This window comes from Equus przewalskii, chromosome 10 (assembly GCF_037783145.1).
Source record: "Equus przewalskii isolate Varuska chromosome 10, EquPr2, whole genome shotgun sequence".
Lineage (NCBI taxonomy): Eukaryota > Metazoa > Chordata > Mammalia > Perissodactyla > Equidae > Equus > Equus przewalskii.
In genome coordinates this window covers 33,265,641-33,288,315 of record NC_091840.1, presented here as the reverse complement: position 1 = coordinate 33,288,315, position 22,675 = coordinate 33,265,641, and the positions used below count along the sequence as shown (strand labels likewise).

At 38.8% G+C, this 22,675-nt stretch overlaps 2 protein-coding genes across 4 annotated transcripts in view; one reads left to right on the top strand and one right to left on the bottom strand.

Annotated features, from left to right (window-relative positions):
• Positions 1-1,998: 1,998 nt before the first annotated feature.
• On the bottom strand, positions 1,999-22,202 carry PRR11 (proline rich 11). The gene is made up of 10 exons (XM_008536502.2): positions 21,737-22,202; positions 13,631-13,763; positions 12,103-12,253; positions 11,609-11,731; positions 9,391-9,648; positions 8,111-8,209; positions 7,638-7,747; positions 6,707-6,766; positions 6,522-6,618; positions 1,999-4,057 (listed from the first exon to the last, which is right to left on the bottom strand). The coding sequence occupies exons 2-10, from the start codon at positions 13,756-13,758 to the stop codon at positions 3,989-3,991; spliced, it is 1,095 nt and encodes a 364-aa protein (XP_008534724.2). The 5' UTR covers positions 13,759-13,763; positions 21,737-22,202; the 3' UTR covers positions 1,999-3,988.
• The window catches only part of SKA2 (spindle and kinetochore associated complex subunit 2), a 29,448-nt gene continuing 28,823 nt past the window's right edge, over positions 22,051-22,675 (top strand). The window contains exons 1-2 of one of the 3 annotated variants that reach the window (XM_070562334.1): positions 22,051-22,092; positions 22,291-22,499. In XM_070562334.1, coding sequence (XP_070418435.1) covers positions 22,467-22,499 — 33 coding nt within the window. In that variant the 5' untranslated portion in view covers positions 22,051-22,092; positions 22,291-22,466. Of the gene's footprint in view, positions 22,500-22,675 lie in introns of all 3 variants that reach the window. The other 2 variants (XM_008536511.2, XM_008536512.2) reach the window with 2 other exon arrangements.

Genomic DNA, 22,675 nt, shown 5'->3' with positions numbered 1-22,675 from the left:
TTTAATCCTCAAAGGAAGGGTGGGGCCCTAAGTCATGGTGGTGGTGTTTTTAATATATTAAGCCAAATTGGGCTTCCATAAATTCTTCTCAACCAACTCTTATTTACCAACAAGAATTTAGAAAGGAGTAGTGTGGGTTTTTAAATGTATTTTTTAAAATTTTATCTGTCTATATGTTCTTTACTTGTTCCCTTCTCTACTTCTACATGTCCAGATCCTATCTTTCTTTAGAAAGCCAACTAAAATGAGAAATTCCACATGTTTATTCACATAAATTATATTGTGATCCTCATCATGTAGATTATTTGCTATGTTCAGTATGTGACTTTGCTGATATAAGATCATTTTAACAATTCCTTGACTTATAAATCCAGGAAAAATAGTGTATATTAACCACATATGTTGTACAGTTTTCCCAAGTAAACAAAATGTGGAAAAACCAAATAGAAAAGACTCTTTTGAAGAAAACAGGAGCAACAAGAACTCTCATACTATGCTGAAGGAATCATGGACTGGTACAACTACTTGGAAAACAAGTTTGACAGTATCTAGAAAATAGGCACATTAAGAGGTAAAAACGCCCAGTCATAAAATTAGTAAGTCATGGGGATGTAAGGTACAGCATAGGGAATATAGTCAATAATATTATAATAACTTTGTATGGTGACAGGTGGTAATTAGACTTATCATGGTGATCATTTTGTAATGTATGTAAATATTGAATCACTATGATGTACGCCTGAAACTAATAGGATATTGTATGTCAATTATACTTTAATAAAAAAAAAGAAAGGAAAATAGGTATACTTTATAACCTAGCAGTTCCACTCCTGGGTATACACACTAGAGTAATTCTTATATATATGTACATGCTCAAGAATGTTCATAATGCCATGCATGGTTCATAATAGCCAAAAACTAGAAATAATCCTAATGTTCATTAACAAACATCATCAACAATAAGGAAGTAATAACTATATTCATACACCAAAAATAAATAATCTATACCTCTACACAATAACATGGTTGAATCTTAAAAATAAGTATTGATTGAAAGAAGCCAGAAACAAAAGAATGTATAATGTATGATTCTGTTTATATAGAGAGTTCAAAAGCAAGCAAAATAAATCATTGCATTTGAGGATGCATACTTAGAGGGTAAAAGCAAAGAAATATTTATTGTAACAAGCAGATCAGTAGTTACTTCTTGAGAAAAGGCATTATGATGGGGGAGGAAGACAGGCAGGGATTCTAAGACAGTTATAATGTCTCTTTCTTAGTGGTTACATGAGTGTTTGCTTTATGATTTATTAATTTACATATTTATGTTTTATGCACTTTTTATTTGAGGAAGATTAGCCCTGAGCTAATATCCATGGCCAATCCTCCTATTTTGCTGAGGAAGACTGGCCCTGAGCTAACATCCATGCCCATCTTCCTCTACTTTATATGTGGGACACCTACCACAGTGTGGCTTGACAAACAGTGCCATGTCTGCACCTGGGATCCAAACCCTGGGCCACCAAAGTGGAACGTGTGCACTTAACCACTGTGCCACCAGGCCAGCCCCCTGCATTGTTCTGTATTTATTATATTTCTAGTGAAAATGTTAAAAAAGAGAAAAACCAAAGGTTTTAAAAATTATTCTTTTTTTTTTTGTAGATTTTTAAAATTTTTCCTTTTTCTCCCAACACCCCCCCCCCCCCCCCGGGTACATACTTGTGTATTTTTGGATGTGGGTCCTTCTAGTTGTGGCATGTGGGATGCCACCTCAGCATGGCTTGACGAGCAGTGTCATGTCCGTGCCCTGGATGTGAACCAGCTAAAACCCCAAGCTGCCGAAGCAGAGCATGCGAACTTAACCACTCGGCTATGGGGCCGGCCCCTAAAAATTATTCTTTATTTAAAAACATAACCAGATGCACCTTGGTTGTTTATGCTCTCTGGTTGTTTTTAACTCTGGTTGTCATTCAGTCTCAAATAAACATTGGAAACACATGATCAGTAATAGTTTAATGAAGCCATAGTATTTACAGGATACAGGGTGCAATATAAAATCTGTTATAAAAAGTAGTAAAAAATTCAAGGTAGAACATATTTTAATACTGGTACAATGGCAGTAGCAGCTTTACAGATATTTATAGGATTTCTATAACATTTTTTTAAATGAACCTTTATCCCACAAGAATGATCAAATCATTTAAATTAAATTGATATAGTACATGGTGGTTTATTAATATTATAAACATTAGAAGTGCAGCATAAAACATTCTGATACAATACTCAATTGCTTTATTCTCAGTGATCATTCCCTTTATTCTTACATAATATAAATGTAGCTAGCAGGTTTAAAAGAAAAATTTACCAGAAGAAATGTTTCTTAACTTCATTATCTATTTAATTTTCATCTATAAAGGTGTTGTAAACATAAATATGGGTCTCATAAGAACAAAACAGGGCCTGCTTTCCAGTCTGGTGACTTTCCACAACCCTGTATTTAGCATCTCAAAGCTATATTTATCTGTGGAAATATAGGCATTTCTGGGAAATTGATGAAATATCTTTTTAGCCTAAGCTAATCAGAGAATATATCAAGGATATCATCTAGGTATCTACTTCCAGTCAGGCTAGAAAGTGCAGTGAAGATCTGAAACTCTTTGTTTCCTATCCATGAGGACCTTCTATCCTTATTCTTGGAACTGCAGCGGAAGTTTTCAGCATCGAAGCTAATCCTGCACCTTCAGTCACACTCGCCCTAATGAGAGTTCCCCTTCCTCTATGATGCTTAGCACACTAATGACGGGGATCCTGGCTGAAGCTATATTAGTATCCTCTGCCAAGTGGACATGTCTGGCAAACTTGGGGCTCCCTGAAATCCTGGGCAACTTTGTAGGGGACTGACTGATAGGGCTGCCTACGTAAAATATAGGATGCTGAGATAAAATTTGAATTTCAGGTAAACAATGAATACTTTTTTAGCATAAATATGTCCCATGCAATATTTGGGACCTACTTATATTAAAAAAATTATTCGTTGTTTAATGAGACATATGTATACTGAGAAGTTGTTTGTTGTTTATCTGAAATTCAAATTTGATTGGGTGTCATGTATTTATATTTACTAAATCTGGCAACTCTAGCCTGGCTGGAAAGAAAAAAATCCAATAAGGTGTGCATTATTACTATTATTGAATGAACAAGTTGTTGAGGACAAGGAATCAGGTCTCACAGAGAACCCACTATGGACCTCAGAGAAACCTTGGCAGGGCACTGTGGAAAAAACAAGTTCGTGTTGAGGTCTTCACGAAATTTATATTTAGCGTCATGAATGTGGATAGCAGATATAAAAGTAAGGAATATGTCAGACTTCAGTGAGCCAGATCTAACTACATACCTAAGATGCTAGAAATGATACATTCTAATTTTTAGGGTCACGTCGGACCTTTGGCTTCAAATCCTTTCAGAAAATAGTTGGGTTTGGATGGGGGATGGTCTAACATCCTAACTGTTTATAGTAAATAGAAATCAAATTAGAGGGTCTTTTTTATTGATTAAGTTCGTAGCACTTACGATGCATGAACTTTACAGGCCAAAATACTTTTCTTTTCAATTACCCAAGAATACTCAAGATGAACAAGAACCAGGTTATTTTCTTAAAGTCACAACTGCACCTATAGAGTACAAGCTACAGTTATCTAGCTAAATTTGAACAACTTCTCTAACCTAAACTGGGTAATTTCAGGATAAAATCACTTTGGAGATTGCATTTTCCCATCTGTTCTCTTACTGAACACGCAAACTAGAAAATATCCAAATACCCACTTTATACCATGGTATAAATGGGCTCCATACATACTTTAATTCTTCAAATGGAATTATATTTTAGTACAATTATTTATACATACCCTACTATATTGAAAAAAGAATATTAGAGTGATTTTATCTGTACATTTTGTGGATCATCACAAGGAGTCTGGCAGAGTTGGCATCAGTTTTGCTCATCAAAGCTGCTTGTAGAAAGTGGCAGAGTTTGAGTTGGGCTTCTAGGGTGAGCCAGCTATGAAAACAAAAGTCCCAATTATAATGTGAATTATGTTCCTGTGGCCAACATAGTTCCCCTTCTTCGTCACTAACAGAAGCCAGATTTTGTGCAGGGCAGCAGTGCACCCAGATTCTAAAACCACTTTTCTTAGCGTCCCTGATGTAATCAGAAGTTCCTGGATAATGCCTGTTTAAAGAGATAAGGGGTAGCTTAGCTAGCACATCCGTTTGGCCCTTTGCCCTTCTCCTTATCTTGCCTAGAATGTGGACATGAGTCTTCAGGAAGTGTAGCCATTCTATACCATGAGCATAAAAGCCATACATTAAGGATGGAAGAGCAGGGATGACATGGTGAAGCTGCTATACCAGCTGTGAACTGTTTACTTCCCAAGGGAATATGTAGGTAAGAAAAATAAGCCCCTCGTTGGTTAAGCCACTGAAGTCAGATTTCCGTTACCTGTAGCCAAATGCAAAACCTAACTAACACAGTTGCTTCAGAGTTAAAGGAAAAAGGAAGCCTAAGGGCTGGATGGGAAAGGTCATTCTATGTCTAAAAACAGTTTTTACTGGACATCCTCCTAGTGATAAGAAATTTTCACATACTGAGGTATATGGGGTAGCTATTCTGGTTTAAACCTGATTTGGCCTGACTATGGCCTATCAAGCCTATATTGTACATCTGCCTTAACCATTAAGATAAGGATGCATTAAACATTATCTCAAAGTAAAAGAATGCACTCTTTGCAAATAAGGATGCCTACTTCCTCTCCTCCGAAGCCAGTATGGGTGCTCCTTTGAAGGTAAGTTTCCTTTCCCGGAGATGAGGGTCATGTTGACCTGCTAATCTGCAACTGAATATTTCTTTGAAACTTTGATGAATATGTATCCTGAGTGGGTTTGATGTATGTTCTTTGTCCCAACAAGGTATAAAACTGTACTGAAAGCCATGCTTCTCCAGAATGCTTTCTTCCTTTGCGGAGACTGACTTCCTGGGCTAGTCCTCAGCTTTGTTCAAGTAAATCTCACCTTATCTGTCTTATCTATAGATTGGTTATTGTTTATTTACATCAACACTAGTTAAGTAGATTTTGGGGAGTACAACATATGGCATAGGTCTTATCTGTGATTTCTGATGTTGTTGTGCAATATGTGCTTTATTTATTTATTATTATCTATTCTATTTTCATTTGTTTTCATATTACCCAACCTACTATAGTAGTTATGGGGTGGGGCAAGGACAAAAAGGATCCCAGAGCTAAACAAAGAAAGGAAAGGGCTTAATCCTTCAGCGAGGTGTTTGTCCTCTGCCCCTGTCCTTTACAATTTGTGGTATCACCAAGGAACATGATCTGGGGGTAGACTCCTATTGGATGCTCCAAAAGAAGGAAAGAGGAATCTGGCCATGCCTACACTGCCCAGGAGGACCAAGTTGATTGGCAATGGGAAACCAAGCTGTCCTGCAAAACGCACTGATTCTTAAGGAGAAAATGAAGTGAGCAGTGTTGGGGTGGGAGAGTGTCAGCAGTGAAGTCTGTAGTGTGTCTCTGCTGCCAGAGGGAGATAGAAATAGAAGCTTCATAGCCCAAGAGACCAGCAGCTCTGTGTCCCAGCACTTAAGCAGGGGAGGCAGAAGGATGCCTGCTTCTCACAGATCTGATGATAGAGGTGATCAGGGAGATAAGGAAACAAACAGGGTTTGGAAGAAATCATGCAAGGGCCAGCTGATGTACTAGATTTTGGTGTGTGGGTTGTACATGTAGGTGACAAAGAAGAAAGCTGCCAAGACCTTTTCCTACCAACTCTGCGTGATCTGACTCCTATCTACATTTCCATCTCTATTTTTCACCACTGTCAGACTCACTTTTCAGTTCCTCAGAGAGGCCATGATCTCTCCCCACCACGAGACCCTTGCACATGCTGCTCTTTTTACCTGGAACTGTTTCCTCCCTGACACCCACGGTGGGCCACCTCATACCGTGGAGGTACCCTTCCTGGTTAATACCTATTCATCCTCTAAGTCTTGCTTCATCTCTTCCTAGATCATCCAGGCTAGATCAAGTTCCTTTATGGGTTCCCACAAACCCTGTTTCTTTCCTTCATAGCACTTACTCCAGTACAAAATTATACAAATATGTGATTATATGATTAGTTTCTATTTTCCTCTCTAGACTGAAAGCTCCAAGACAGTAGATGTGTCTATTTTTGCTTACCTGGTACTATAGCACAATGCCTGGCACATAGGAAGTGCTTAATAAATACTTATTAAAGGAGTTAATGAAACCAGATAGTCATTGCTAAAGTGGAGATGATAATCCTAGCTGCCTCATAGAATTTTATGAAGTCTAAATATGAAAGTGCTTTGTAAAGCATAAGGTACCATTTAAAAATTATGATTATTATTAAGCAAGATGCTTTAGATTATGAGTCTAAATAAATGATTTTGAAGAAAAGGAACCACGTCTTTTTTTCTAAAGGCTTACCTCAAACTTTCTCCTCAAAGCCCGGGTCATTACTGGGGTCAGCCCAGTTCCTGTTTCCATATTTTCTTTGTTGGTAAGTGGGGTGCCACCTGGACTCCTGCAAAGGTATTAAAAATATTAGGAGCCATGTTTTATGCCAATTTTTCAAATGGATTTAGAAAGCATAAAGATAAGGAATGTGTTACCTCTCTACATCGACTTTTCTAAGTAGTTTCCGTAGATCTATCTGGCTTTTACCAGGAGTACTGATAAAATAAAGATATAAAAGTTAGAGCTCGCCAGATTTTATCATTTTTCCCAAAGCAAAGCAATCATTTCTATAGGCAACCTCCTAGAAAGCACTAATTTCTTACATTAAAAAGTAGCAGTAGATGCCAATAGGAGCATAAGGGGATATAATCATTCTAATAAGTAATACTTTTTGATTCAGTAATTACACGCATAAGAACTATCATAGGGAAAAACTCAACCATACACACAGATGACGGACAAGCATGTTCACTGAAGAATTACAGAAATAAAAAATCATAAATAACCTAAATGTCTCAAAACAGAATTTTTTCTATGAAATTTACACATAATAAACTGCATATATTGAAGAAGTCAATATGATGCTTTAAACTAATTTATATAATACAAGGGAAAGTTCATGACACATTACATGGGAAGAGCCGTAACTGTATGTACAATACGATTATACACAGGTATAGACACACACACACACATCATATTTCTTTAATTACAAGACATACTAGTTTTTACATTTTATTATTTCTGAAGTCAAGCTGCTTTTAAAATTCTTGATATTTCTTTTTCCCCTCAAATCTGTTATTAAATCAATGGCATCTTATAAGAAACAGCATCATGAAATGGAAATAATAGAGTATATGCTTAGAAAAAGACTAGAATGATAAACAACAATATGTTAACAGTGATTATTTCCAAAGATAGGATTATTTGCATGATTTTTGTTTTCTTCATTAAACTTTTCTATAAATTTCAATTTTTCTACATAAGCAGATATATATATGTATATAGATAACTTCTAAGGTCAGAAATAAGCAAAAACTCGTTCTTTTAGGCAGCAGTAGAGCATAACATTGTGCACTTCCTCACATGAAGACATTTGTCACTTGAGTTAACACTTTGGAGCTTGGTTTCAGGGTAACGTGCTTCAGGTCAGAGACAGTAACTAGTGGATTCCGAGCCTTTGGTGATGGTACATGCTTTAATCAAAAAATGAGACATAATTAAAAACACATTTAAAAATATCATTCAAAATATAAACATGCTGAAACAGTGAACATTTCACTGCTGGGTATGTGTAAGACATATCCCCTACGCTATTCAATTTTTATTACAAAGCTTCAAAGTCTATCTATACCTCTTGGGATTAATGGTTGATAGATAAAACTGCCTATTAAATAACTTTGGGATCTACACATTTTGTTGAAGAGATTCAAAATTACATAAATAAAACATCAAATACCTCAGAATGGCTTCTATACATAAGACTAATGCTTATTTTCCAGAGAGGGATAACTAGGTTAAAAGCTGAAAGACCATGTATATAGTCAATGATATCTTACCTTCCTCTTTTCATCAAAACTCTGCGTCTTTTTTAATTTCACAGTCAGCAGGTCTTTAACTGTTATCTGCATAGGTCCATCTTTTTTTAACGGTCCAACCTTAAAATGCATGGAGAAATTAGAATTCAAATTGGAACCAGGATTTCTAGTCAAATGCAAATCCAAATCTAGGGTTTAAAGACTTAGAGTTAAAAATTAACTCTCATTTACCCAAGGAGCCTATCAAATTCTTTCCACTCAAGCAAGAACCATCCTGTTTTCAGTACCCATGGATGCGAAGGCTATTGAAAAGTATTTATCAAAATGTAAGGCTTTGATAGTAAATAAGAGATGGGCTAGTTCCCTGAAACTACACATTTTCCTTGGGAGTCACTATAATAAGACAGGAGTTGAAGGAGCTCCTTGAATCAAAGTGAAGTTTTGCCTGAACTACCTAAAATGAAGACTCAGTTCCCTAGAGCGAGAACGAATACTCAGGGAGGTATACATTAGGGCAAATATAACAATAGGCTATGGATTTAACTCAGCCATTTTAAAAGAAATGTATCTGTAGTGAAAATTCAACAGATTTTTAAACAGGGTCATGCCTATCTAAGTGAATCACAGATCTTCTGGTCGCCCTGGCAGATAAGTAACTCTAATGGAGACTGGTTCTCCAGCCTAATGGCATTATACTTTAGGATCCACCAACTCTTTATTCTCACTTCACTCACTAAGCCATCTTCTGTTCTTAATTTGATTTCCCAGGAAGGTTTTCATTTTTGTAAAAAGATATACTGAGAAGCTGATAGGAATCTCCCACTCTACTGGATTTCATTCAGTTATCTTTTAAAAAAAAATCACTTTCATTACTAAATCCAGCTTTTGTGAGTTCCCAGGGGACTGAGGTTTTGTTTTTTGTCTTTGTTTTTGTTTTTATTTTTGTTTTGCTAAGGAAGATTGGCCTTGAACTAACATCTGTTGCTAATCTTCTGTTTGCTTGAGGAAGATTTGCTCTGAGCTAACATCTGTGCCAATCTTCCTCTAGTTTGTATATATGTTGCTGCCACAACAAGGCCACCGTAAAGTGGTATAGGTCCATGCTGAGAACTGAACCCAGGCCACTGAAGCGGAGTGCGTGGAACTTAACCCTTAGGTGACAGGGCCAGATCCAGGACTGAATTTTTAAAAACACAATTAAGATATGGAATCAGAGCAAAATGCCAAAGCCCTTAGCCCAGACTTAAAAGGCCACTTGAGTTTACTCTTCCAATACACACCTCTACTAGATTGTTTTTTACCTGAAGTTCTTTAGTGAGATTGGATTTTCTGAGCAGCAAAGGCGCTATCGGTGGTGGAGGCAGAGGCAGAGGAGGCGGTGGAGGGGGTGGAGGCGGAGGTGGAGGAGGAAGATGAATGACTGGCTGTGGCAGTGTGGGAGGAAGTTCAGCTCCAGATTCTCCAGGGGTGTTTAGAGCACACACAGGCACATCTGTAAGTTTACCACTCATGTGACATGTTTGACCGCAGCTTGGACAGAAAGAATTTTCTGAGACCGTCTGGAAGTAGACATTACATTTGGCAAATAAACAACAGATTAATTTGGTTCTTGTGGCTGAGGGTCAACAAATACAGCATATTGAATGCTTTCTCAGTATACCATGTGCTTCAAAAGATTTTCTCATTTATCACAAGCAAATTCATTCATTCATCCACTCATTCATTCATCTATCTGTTTTTTGTGTGCTATATGTCAGGCACTGTGGGTACAATGTGAGCTCTGTCTGTCACCTCATGGAGCTGACAGTCTCGTGAGGAAGACAGACATTAAACATACACAAACACATTCAAAACAAAACAATACTTCAACAAGAGCAATGCAGTGTGCTGTGAGCATGAATAGCTGGAGGCCCAGGGAGTGATATTTAGCCATGATCTCAAGGTTGAATTTAGGCTTACCAGGTGAAGGAGGGACATAAAAGACAGGGGGAACAGAGTCCCTGGTAGAGGAAAAAAACTTAATGCAGCCAAGAATATAGTGTATTCAAGGAACTGGTAAAAAGGCCAAGGGTCTGGAATGGCTGTTAGGGGCTGAATTGTGTCCCTCCTCCAGATTCCTGTGTTGAAGCCCTAACCCCCAGTACCTCAGAATGTGACTGTATTTGGAGATAGGGCTTTTTTTTCTAAAAAAAGATTTTATTTGTTCCTTTTTCTCGCCATAGACCCACCGGCAGATAGTTGTATATTTTTAGTTGTGGGTCCTTCTGGTTGTGCTATGTGGGATGCTGCCTCAGCATGGCCTGATGAGCGGTGCCATGTCCGCGCCCAGGATCCGATCCGCAAAACCCTCAGCCACCGAAGCAGAGCACACGAACTTAACCACTTGGCCACGGGGCCGGCCCCAATAGGGCCTTTAAAGAGGTGATTAAGTTAAAAGGAGGCCGTACGGTGGGCTCTAACCCAATCTGACTGGTGTCCTTATAAAAAGAGGAAATTTGAACACACAGGGGAGACAGCAGGCACATGCACAGAGAAAAGACCATTTGAGGACACAGTAAGAAGGCAAGCCAAGGAGAAAGACCTTAGATGAAACCAACCCTACCAACACCTTGAGCCCAGACTTCTGGCCCCCAAAACTGTAAGAAATTGAACTTCTGTTGTATAAGCCATGCAGCCTGTGCTACTTTGCTACGCCAGCCCCAGAAAACGAATACAATGACTCTGTGAAGTAAGAGGGTCTATTAGTGTCCTATGGCTGCTATAACAAATTATCACAAAAACTTGATGGCTTAAAACAGTCAAAATTCATTCTCTGAGTGTTGGAGATTAGCAGTTCAAAATCAAGGTGTCCGTAGGGCCACACCCCCTCCCAAGGCTCCAGGGAAGAATCTGTTCCTTGCCTCTTCCAGCTTCTGGTATCTACTGGCATTCCTTGGTTCGAGGCCACATCACTCTAGTGTCTGCCTCTGTGGTTACACTGCTGATGGAAGAGCTGAGAAGCATACAAGGGACCGGTGAGGCAGACCAGAGATTAGCAAGGCCAGAAAGCCATGAATACCCTGAGGCTGGAGAGTCAAAGGGAAGAGTAGTGTAACCAGATCTCTGGAACTGGGTTAACCCAGAGAATCAAGAAACACAGACTCACTTAGGGGGAGCTGAAGTCAGGGAGACAACAACAACCATCACTGGAGAAATCGCCCAACACAGAGAATGAAGAGGAAAAACACCCCATCTTCTCCCTCCCTCTAGTCTCTCATCAGTGTCTTCCATTAGCCAGGCACAACCAGAAGCCAGGTGACATGGAGCTCGGGAAATGTAACCTGCAGGGGTCAGCCCTCCTGCAATACAGAGCAGAGCCTCTGAAGTTTAAGGAATAGATCCGAGAGCAAACAGACCCAGGACTAGCACTCGCCTGTGGCCATTCCTCCTTCTGGTAAAAGCACACTGGGATTCCTATGGGGGACAATCCCTTCCCTCCTTACCTAATTCCAGATTTGTTTTTTATTTGACAATACCAACCTTCAGTGCTTCTTGGAGCTTGCATAATTCGCTTTCCAAAGTGCGAAACCGTTGTTTTAGACTATGAATTTCCCGGCGGCAGAAATGGGATGGAAAGATGGTATCTTTCAATACTTCTAAACTCTGAAATCAAAAATAAACAAGCCAGAGAGGAGGATGGACATGGATGTTAGCCCAGGGCCAATCTTCCTCAGCAAAAAGAAGAGGATTGGCAGCAGATGTTAGCTCAGGGCTAATATTCCTCAAAGAAAAAAATAGTAATAATAAAATAAACAAGCCAGAATCTGAAGAGCAATATGATAAGGACAAGAAAAAAAGACAAAAAAATGGCTTGATGTATGTTTTGCAGAAGCAAAGGCAGACATGACCCCATAATTTCACCTTCTCTGAGCTTAGCCTGCATGTTGTACTGACCCAGCATACACAAACGTGAACTCACATACTAAGCATGTAGAAAAACTGTATTGCTGAAAACAGGTATATTCAACCCATACCTGGCTCATGCAGTTCTGGCACCAGTTGTATATAGACCACACTCTATTTGCCCAAAGTTTTACTGCATCTTTGATATTGGGACATTTGAAGCTCCAGGATGCTCTTAGCCAGCTTTTGCTAAGGGGTGTATCTGTTGAAGGAATAACTACTCTGTAGGAAAAACAAAACCAAACAAAGCAAAAACTCCTGAGTTGGAATAACAGCCTCTAATTAAATAACAAGCTAGTTTTATAGTATGACTCAGGAGCAGAGACTACCTAATTCTTCATTCAATTCTAGAATTCAGAGATTCACTTATACAACAAATACTTGTTGAGTAAATAATGAAAAATAAAATAAAATAGTAAATAAATAGGCATCAGGGATTCAGTAATGGAGAAAATAGATAAAAACCCTGCCCTCATGGAATTTATAGTCTCAAGGAAGAAAGGTAAAAATAAGTAAATAAATAACATATATGGGTTGTTAAATAGTGAGTAAATGCTAAGGAGAAAAAGCAAGAGGGGGGAATGTGAAATGTTGGGTGGAGGTGAAATTTTAGATAGGGCAGGCAGGGAAAGTCTCATTGAGGTGACTTTTGCGAAAAAACTTACAGGAAGTAAAGAAGCTAGCAATGCAGACATCTGGGGGAAGAGCAGTTCAGGCAAGGGCAACAGTAATTACAAAGGCTCTGAGGTGGAAGCTTGTCTGAGGTGTCTGAGGGCTAGCAAGGAGGCCAGCGTGTCTAGGGTGGAGAGACTGAAGCATGGGGGATCAGGAGATAAGGTCAGAGTTAGACCATAGAGGCCTTGTGGGACATACAAAGGAGTTTTAAGCAGAGGAGCAATATGGCATCATTTTAACAGGCTCCCTCTAGGGGCTGCACTGAAATATACTGCAGAGGGGGCAAGGGCAGAACTGGAAGACCAGTTAGAGGGCCTTTTCAATATTCAGGAGAGATAGAGAAGAGTCAAGGATGATATCATGATTGCTGCTTTTTGAGGGTCTGTTTTAAAAATTTTTCCAGAAAGAGAGCTATAACAAGATGTATAAAGTATGTTATCCTGGAAACTAGTACCCTAGGGTTCCTAGAACTGAGTCTCTTTCTATAACGCATTTAAGCTCTGAGTCCCAGAGAATAAGTGACCAAACTTTACCAAAACTAAGATTTAAATTCCAGTCCTATATCCTTCTTTCATCACTTAGTTGCTAGATTTATGCAATTAACTTGACTAGGAAAGGAGAAAATAGTTACTCTATACCTCCAACACAATTCCTTGAGATTCTTACTTTATTTGGACTCTTAAACTACAGTTGCCACATAAAATTCAGGATGGTCAGATAAAATTTAATTTCAGATAAAGGATGAATAATTTTTTAGTATAAGTATATTGCAAATGTTGCATGGGATAATACTAAAACATATTCATTGTTTATCTGATATTCAAATTTAACTGGGCATTCTGTATTTTTATTTGCTAAATCTTGTCACTCTATCCTAAACTGATCTGATTTTTAAGAATTTCTCTGTTCCACCTTATGACTTACCTTTCTGGTGAGGGTGGTGGAGGGGGAGGTGTAATTAGCTTGGACTGAGAATGACAGGCTTCTTTTTTTTTGAATAATCTTTTTGCTTTGGCTTTTAGCTTTCTTCTTCGTTGCTTGAACTTGGGCATGATTTCTACAGAGAAATTTTTTTTTTTACATTTTTTATTGAAGAATAATATATACATATAGAAAATGCACAAATCTTAAGTGTATAGTTCAATGAATTATCACAAAGTGAACACACCCTTGTAACTGCCACCTTGGTTAGGAAATAAGTCACTACGAGCATTCCAGAAGTTCTCTGAAAGGGAGAAAAGTTTAAACCCAGAATTAAACTATCTCTAGAGAGACTTTGGCTTTGGCATTACATTAATCTCTAATTTTGCTTTGCTTGTCTTGTTTTTTTCGTTAAGTGAATTTCCCTTTCTATGTAACAGAGAAAATGGATATAAGTGGGTTATAGTCAGTTATATTTGCCAGTAACATTTACCATAACATCCACTGCAATAGGTAGAGCTGGTAATGGACCATTAACCATTCTACAATGTCCATTTACTTTTAGGCATCTTCACATACATTTCTCAGTGACTCCTCAATATCCTGCAAGATATTATCCCTGAGGAAGAGAATTTTCACCCTCATTTTTATGCAAAAATAAACTGAGGCTTAGAAAGACTAGATGATTTGTCCAATGTAGTGAAATAAAGCATTAAGTCCTGATCTGTAAGTCTCCAAAGACCACGTTCTTTCTAACACACTGCGGTGCAATAGATTAAATAGGTGACACAATGTAATAACAATTACCCCAAATCTAAGACACGGGTGTTTCAAAACATTTATTTTAAAGCATTTTTAAACACTATCTGGTGTGTTTAGATTTTAATCCATATCCTTTGCTGAAGAAAATTAAGTGAGAGCCAGTTTGATGTGAAGAAGTGCTTTGCTAGTTTTAGCTGTTGCTACCTGAGGAAGAAAGATGTCTATACAAGTAGGAGAAATAAAAATGGTCTCAAGGGCTAGGCCTCCTTCCGTTCAAACTTACATTTGAATATGAACAATTGGCCTTTAAAATACACATTCATTCCACTCTTGTTCACCCAGTAACCTCCCAGCACTTGGTATGCAGCTCTAGGCTTGCTCAGCGATCAGATTCCACTGGCTGAAGAACCTCCCCAACCCCGCTGTAGGTTGTAAAAACTCAGAAGCAGCTTAGTTCCAAGAGCGTCGGGCTTGCAGAGGGCACCCCTAATGGCAATGGGGGACAGTGCATATATCATTACCCCTTCTAGGAGTAAAGGTTCTTGACGACATCTTATTGAACTAATTGCCAGGTCTCAAATTAACAGAGCATTTTCCTTAATTGTTCTTAGAGGCTTGGGAGACACATCAAAAAACAGTTGACTTCAATTTTGTTATATCACTTTTTCTGCTGAAACAGAGAAGGCCATTCTTGGGATTATTAAACACAACGGATGTTTAAAGGATTGATTGATTTTTTTAAAAAACTTAACACAGGACAAAAAATACTCTGAATGGAGATAACTAGGAAAGCCTCAGAGGAAGCAGCAATCCTGTGGTTGCCTGAACTTTCTATGGAGAAAGGTCACTGGAAACCTCTACGGAAGGCCCCGAGTTCACTGGTTGGGATTCCTCGAATCTGAGACTTCCATGGTAACCTCCCCTTCCTTGTCATCCGTCTGCCCCTTTGCAGCCCTGGAGGCTTCTGTTCCCTCTCTCTTGATATGCTTTGTTAGAGATCAAACTGACCCAGAGAACCAGCCTCCTGCCTCTTTTTCCTATAGCCACCAATCTCTAAGTTATGAAAATAGACTTTAGAAAGGAGCTGGACATTCTGGTTAAACTTGGTGGATTGACTCTGTATTTTTTTTTTTTTTTTTTTTGCTGAGGAAGATTGGCCCTGAGCTAACATCTGGGCCAATCTTCCTCTATTTTGTATGTGGGATGCTGTCACAGCATGATTTGATGAGCACTGTGTAGGTCTGTGCCCGGGATCCAAACCACAAACCCCAGGTGCCAAAGTGGAGCACGTGAACTTAACCACTGTGCCACCACAGCTGCCCCCTGACCCTGTACCTTTATCTCCACTCCAGTGGTGTGCTGGGGTTGACATCAAGTGTTACATTTTCAAGAAGTCTGTGAGTCAGTTGTTAAACATGCCCACCATTAAAATTAAATTATATAAACTTACCATTAGATAATTTATATTTTAAAAGGTAACAAATATGCAAAACTCATCACTTCCTAATGATCTTACTTTCATCTATGCTCTTGAGGTTGTTTACCTTATTGTATCTATATAGTGAAAATGCTATAGAATGATGTATTATTGTTAATTTCTTCCCAGCTCCACATTCAGTGACTTCACATTGGAAACTTGAAATTGGCCATGATGGGAGTATTTATACCATGGATATTATAAAACACTACAGATTAGGGCTTGATTTATTATTCTGTTGATTGTTAAGAAAGTGATGAAGAAAATGTTAATGCAGATTAAACTAAAAAGTTTATCTTGTGTGTAGTCATTTACATTGTCAATAGCACAAAAAATTGAGGAATATTATTCCAGTATTTGGAAACTATTTTCTGATTCATCAAAGAAGTTGCATACATACTGAAGTGAAGTTCCAACATAAGTCTTTGTGTTTCACCTTTGTCTTACTCTATAAACGAAAATATCAACCAACATTCGCATCAGGACTACACTTGTTCTTAAATTACAACCATAGGTTGGTTATAGATATAAGAAATGTGTAAAAATCAACAATCGTATTCTATGAGAATCAGTTGGTCATATGAAATTTACAGGGAAGAGCATTGGATATTTTATTATTATTTATAATAATTATTATATTATTACTTTATATCAGTAAATTTTTAATAAAGTTATGTATATATATTTATTAAACACTTATCAGCACACTGGTGCTCCACTCCCTTCTGAAACATGAAAAAGCAGTAAAGGAATCAAAAAGGCATAAACTCTTAAGACAAAGGATGGGAACAGAGACCACAGTAGATGATAGATGTCAACAAAATTATGGAAAATGGTGAGCAGATGGATGAATGGTAATTGACTTGGCAGAGCAGAGGAAAGCTGAGGCTTGACTGCGTGTTGTAGAGAAGACAATAGGAAGCAAGACGATTCTTAAAACTCTCAGAAGATTTGGGACTTGAAGTCATCTAATACCTTTGAAGGTTTGGGGTAGGGCTAAAATAGGACTAATTAAAAGTCTTTATAAAGATCAGATAGGCCTCTGGAGTCTGTCCTCCTGTTCTTGCAGCCAGGCACAATCCAATAAAGATGGGCACATTTATTCTCTGCAGAAGTTTAGCCAGAGAGGTGCTGAATTCTGGGCCACTGGGCATAGCAGAGTCATGTGTGTGTCACCATACAGAAGATAAGGGATGATAGTGAACTGAAAACTGAGTCTTTCAATCCCTTCCTCAGCTCAGTTCCTAGAACACAGGTCATCAGGTGTACTTCTCTGCCTCAAACCCCAACATCCCTCATTCCCCCTGCAGGAGACTAGATTTCTCTCCAGGGAAACTGGCTGGCCCAAGAAAAAAGGCCTACAGATATTGACTTTTGGGGTTCCCCCCGAAATGGCCAAGTCCTTGATCAATTACCCATTGTGGTACCCACAGATCGACAATATCAACCTTTCCTACTTCAAGTTTCCAATAATCTTTTTTGTGCTACCTTTGACACGTAAGAGCCAAGGATGATGAGCCATTTTAGGAAGGTCTCTAACATGAAAAAAAGAGACCAAAATAAACAGAAAAAAAACCAAAAAAGCTATTTCCATTTCAAAGGAAATGGAAGGAATGTAGGAAACAGAAGAAAACTTCAAAAACAGAGAGAAATATCTTCAGAAAATAAGATACTGCATTCATGAAACAAGAAGGATGACAAAATGCTTTTAGAAGTTAAAAATAGCATGAATTTGGGGCGGCCCGTGGGGCAGCGGTTAAGTTCGCACGTTCTGCTTCAGCGGCCTGGGGTTTGCCAGGTGGGATTCTGGACATGGCACCACTTGGCACGCCATGCTGTGGTAGGCGTCCCACATATAAAGTAGAGGAAGATGGGCACAGATGTTAGCTCAGGGACAGTTTTCCTTAAGAAAAAGAGGAGTATTGGCAGCAGTTAGCTCAGGGCTACTCTTCCTCAAAAAAAAAAGAAAAGCATGAATTTTAAAAATGTAATAGAGCAGTTGGAAGATAAAAATTTTAGGAGAGAACAGAGAAAATGGAGGGAATTTTATCCAATAAACAATACAAAAATATCCCCCAGAACTGAAGGACTTCAATTTCCAGATTGAAATGGTCCACTCAGTATGATGAATAAAAGAAGATCCCCATGGAGGCATGGCAACATTTTGTTTAGTGCCGTCCCGTGGATTCTGACCCTTAGGGACCCTGTGTATAGCAGGGAGGAACCCCGTCTGGTCTTTTTGTGCCATCCTCTCACGAAGCTGTGTCAGCCAATGCTCTGCTGCTATACACACTATTTTAATAACCAATTTTTTCAGAAGTGGGTGGCCAGGTCCGTCTACCTAGTCTGTTGTAGACTGGAAGCTCTGCTAAAATCTGTCCACCTGAAACACAGCTTTAAGGATCACAGCAACACGCAGACAACAAGGTATGATGACAGGTGCGTGGTGTGGTTCCCTAACCAGGAAACAGACCTGGGCGCGACTCTTAACCACTAGCCCACCAGGGCTGGCTTGGTATGTACTATTAGCTGGAAAATTAGAGTACTACCATTCTAAAACTGAGCCATCTTTTTCTAGCCCTTTCCTGGTGGTTGTTCCAGCGCCCACGCATTCAAATTTCTAAAGAGTCCTACAGAAGCTGATGTATGTCATTTTGGACATTATTTTTCAATGAAAAAAAAAATCTAGGAACTAAATCCTATTTTTTTCCTGTGTCTCTGTCTGTGTTCTATGTGTGTGTTTCCTGGGCTCTGGGTCATTGTTACTCTAATAGCCTTCTAATTAAATACAGAAATTAGCACATGCAGAGAATTAAGAGACTATGTCAAATCTGTCTGGGTAGAAAGGCACAGTCTGAGATAATTCCTAGATTAACATTCCATTCAAAAATAATTACACCCTTCCCAAAATGAAAGATAATGAATTCCCATCTCAGGACAGAGGACTCAGCAAGCTAAGGTTTTCTTTTCTTATCATTGCTTTACTAAAAGCATTAGACACTCTGCGGAGGATAACTGTCCAATTGGAAGAGCATATGGCAGTCTCCCTATAGGTTAAAACACATAGACTTGTCCCCTTCCCAGCAGAGGAATGAGACATAGAAATTCTTTTTGCTGGATTAGGTGGGATTCCAATTGCTAACACTACATAGAAGCTCATTCTTTCATGATTACTCAAAGCTTTTTTCCTATTTTTTATTGAAAAGTACTCTTCCTTCCTTTTTGCCTGCCTTGTTTTGAAAAGAATTTAAGGCTGATTAAAAAAAACCTGTAACACAAGATGATTAAAAAAAGGTAAGTAAGGAAATTAGGATACTCCATTATAAAACAGAATATACAAAATATATATATATTACACTTCTACACATATATTCATGTACAGGAATCAGAAATATTTCTCTGATTAATTCTTCCTGTCTCTTCTCCTTACCATCTCTACCCCTTCTATCCTCTAACTTCCCTGGTCTTTACCATCTTTCCCCTGGGCTTCCTCATTTCTGTCTTTGGCTACAGTGTATTTGCCCTTACTCTTTTTATTTTGAAAAATTTATGTATTATATTTATGCACATATTATTATTTATGTATTATATTAATTTGTATGTCTATATTATATATAAATATTACATAAATATATTACAATATATATTATATACACACCCCATACAAAAAGATACTTGGTGAATCTAGGTGAATGATATATGAGTGTTAATTATACTATTCTTGTACATTTCCTCAAAGTTTGAAATTTTTCAAAATAAAATATATAAAATATATATAAGTGTATATAAATACGTAAAATTTATATACACACAAAAAAGTTTTTAGTTTTTGGCTGAGCAGTGTTAGTTGCAGACATCATGACACTTCATACCTAGATACTTTAGCTTGAGTTTCCTAACATGGACATGGACATTCTCCTACAAAACCATAAACACAGTCAGGAAATTTAACCTCGATATTATCTAATAAACACTCCATATTCAAATTACCCCAGTCATCTCAATAAGAACCTTTACAGCTGCTCACTTTCCCTTTCCACATTGCATTTAACTGTAGTGTCTCTTCAGTTTCCTTTTATTTATAACAGTTCCCCAGCCTTTTTATATAAGTATTTGCCTTTCTTCATATTCATATCTTTGAAGTGTCCAGACCAGTTGTTTTGGAAAACGTTCCTCAGTTTGGGTTTGTCTGAGTGTTCCTCCAATGATCCTCCTGCCTTCAGTCTTTCCTCTTGCCAGTTCATTTTCTACACTTTTACTAGAGTTAGTTTTTTAAAATGCAAATATGATCCTGATATTGCTTAAAAGTATTGGAAGGTTCCTTATCACCCACTGGACAAACCAAATTCCTTAGCACACCTTTCAAAGCTTCTCACAATTTAGCTCTAACGGCTCTTTGCAGCCTCATTTCTTTTCGTGATTAGCAGTTGGTACTTCACGTATACCAAACAGCAAATACTTTCTATAGTGTTATCAGTCTTTCCCCCTGCTTGGGGTATCCTCCTTCAGGTCAACTTATATAGCCTTCAAGATTCTGTTACTTTTTCTCACAGATATTTGCTCAGTGCGTATAATCCACCAGGCAATATGATAAGTGCTGGGATACAATTCTGAACAAGACCAATATGGTTTCTGTCCTTATGGGATGTACACTGGCTGAAATGCCATCTCTTTCGTGCTTCTATAACATTTTATATGCACCCTTATTATCACATTTATTATATTGCATTGTAATTTTTGTTTGTATGTTTGTCACTCTGCTGGACTGTGAGCTTTTCAAGGGAAGAATAAACTTTATTCATTTTTGTTTCCTCAGGACTCAGAGTATAGCAGGCACTAAATAATGCTTCGTTCAATAAATGAAAGAAAAAATCATTCCTGCAAAGTGTTAGCTAGCAAATGTTCTCTTTTAGTTAAGGAATATGCTTTAATACAGTTAAATACTGGAAAATCTCTTGGTAAGGGAGGTTTTTAGTTCTTCAGATCATATCACACCTTCATATGGTTGAAGGATGTGTCCAAAACTATTTCTAGTAGGAAGATGCAATAAATAATAGCATAAGAATTACAGTCTTCTGTAGAAGTTGGCGCTGCTGCTTCCGTTAAAACTCCACCCTGTGATATGAAAAGTGCTTTTGGTCAGAGGGCACTTCCAAAGCTGTCACAGCAACAGAAATGACAATTGCATTTCATTATCATCTTCCCCAAACACATTTTATGAAGATTTCTTACACTCTCCCAAAAACAACTTTCAGTCTATTAATCAATTTCCATTACCAGTTCAACTGATTCCTCTTGAACATCCATAGGGTTATTTCTGGTAGCACCTGCTTACATTTAATTTTACGTTTAATGCTGTTCAGCATTGCTATTTTGTTCCTGTTTTCTATCTCTAAAGAGATTTCAGCTCCCTAAAGCCCAGTCCAGCACATAGTATTATATACCTAAAGCCCAGTATTAGGCACATAGTAGACTTTTAAAATTGACACTCTCACAGAACGTCGGACGATATTAAGACTATATCAGGGGACACAGTAATATTCCCTGTCAACAAATGGACGTTCTCAGACTTTAATGTGCATAGGAATCACTGAGGGGATCTTGTTAAAATGCATCTTCTGATTCAGTGGATTTGGATGGAGTCCGATAATTTGCATTTTTAACAAGCGCCCAAGTGATGCAGAAGTGAGTAGCAAAGATATAAAGAACTGTGAAAAATAAGGCGGCTGTTCTGGTCCAAAACATTTTGCAGAGCGTCAATTAAATAGAAGTATAGTTAGGGTGGAGCCAGGCCGAGCACTTCTTACCCAGCTTCAAACCTCTTCTTCCCCACCTTTGATCTCCCCTCCGAGTGCAGATAAAGTCCTCACCTCCGTAAACCGTAAGAACGCCAGCAGCAACAGGCCCAGCTACGGAAGACACGAACTCAGGTAACTCAGGAAGGTCTCCCAGCAGTTACTAGCCTAAGAGCCCGGGGATTAGATGGAGTACCGGCAGTGGCTTCTCCCTCGCCATTAAGTAAAATTCAAAATTAAAACCTTATCGTGGAGGGACCAATCGTAGCCACGGTCTCTCCACGATTCGCTCTCGCGGTAGTGTAGGGGCACAGCCTGGCTTGTGATTGGTTGAGAGAGCACCACGCTCCGGCCAATCAGAGCTGAGGCGCTTCCTGTATGAATAACGAGAAGGCGGGAGTGACGGGGAGGGGAGCAGGGGAGGAAAGAAGGTGTGTCACGTCCCCTCTGCTGTTTGTGGAAGCTTTTGTGTAACTGGTTGGCTCTTTTTCAGACTGCGCCAATCGCAACCTCTTCTCTGCTGAGCCCTAACTATGAAATTGAAAGTAGAGATGAGGGTGCAGCCAATGGCAAAAAAAAAGTGTATAGCAGCCAATCCTCCTGCGGCGTTTTGTGTCTTTGTCCAACAGCGAAAGGTGTTTCATGTGGAGGGGCGTTACCCAGTCGCCAATGGGCGGGCGCCGGTGAAGCTGAGGAGCCAATGAGTGTAAGACGTTGAGTGACAGCTGTCCAATAGGGACCCTCAGTGCTAGTACGGTTTGCGGCTTAAGCGCCGCCGCGGTCTGAGGAATGTCAACTATTCAACATGGAGGCGGAGGTCGATAAGCTGGAACTGATGGTGAGTGTAAAGTGAAGGAGATCTACTGGGTATTTTATTTTTCCCCGATAGCCTTCAAGGTGGGACGCAATTTGGAGTCGCAGGAAACCCTGGGCGGCGGAGGCTGGACCAGACTCGAGGTCCCTCCTTCTGTACTGAAGGGAATCGCAGCCGCCTGGTCTCTTTTAACCGCCGCG

Excerpts from the sequence above, each read along its gene's own strand:
- PRR11 (XM_008536502.2), bottom strand. The coding sequence starts at position 13,758 with ATGCCCAAGTTCAAGCAACGAAGAAGAAAGCTAAAAGCCAAAGCAAAA. Across the intron at positions 8,210-9,390 it reads ATCTCACTAAAGAACTTCAG|GTTGGACCGTTAAAAAAAGA; the intron begins GTAAAAAACAAT and ends ATGCATTTTAAG. Across the intron at positions 6,767-7,637 it reads CAAGTGACAAATGTCTTCAT|TACTCCTGGTAAAAGCCAGA; the intron begins GTGAGGAAGTGC and ends TTATTTTATCAG.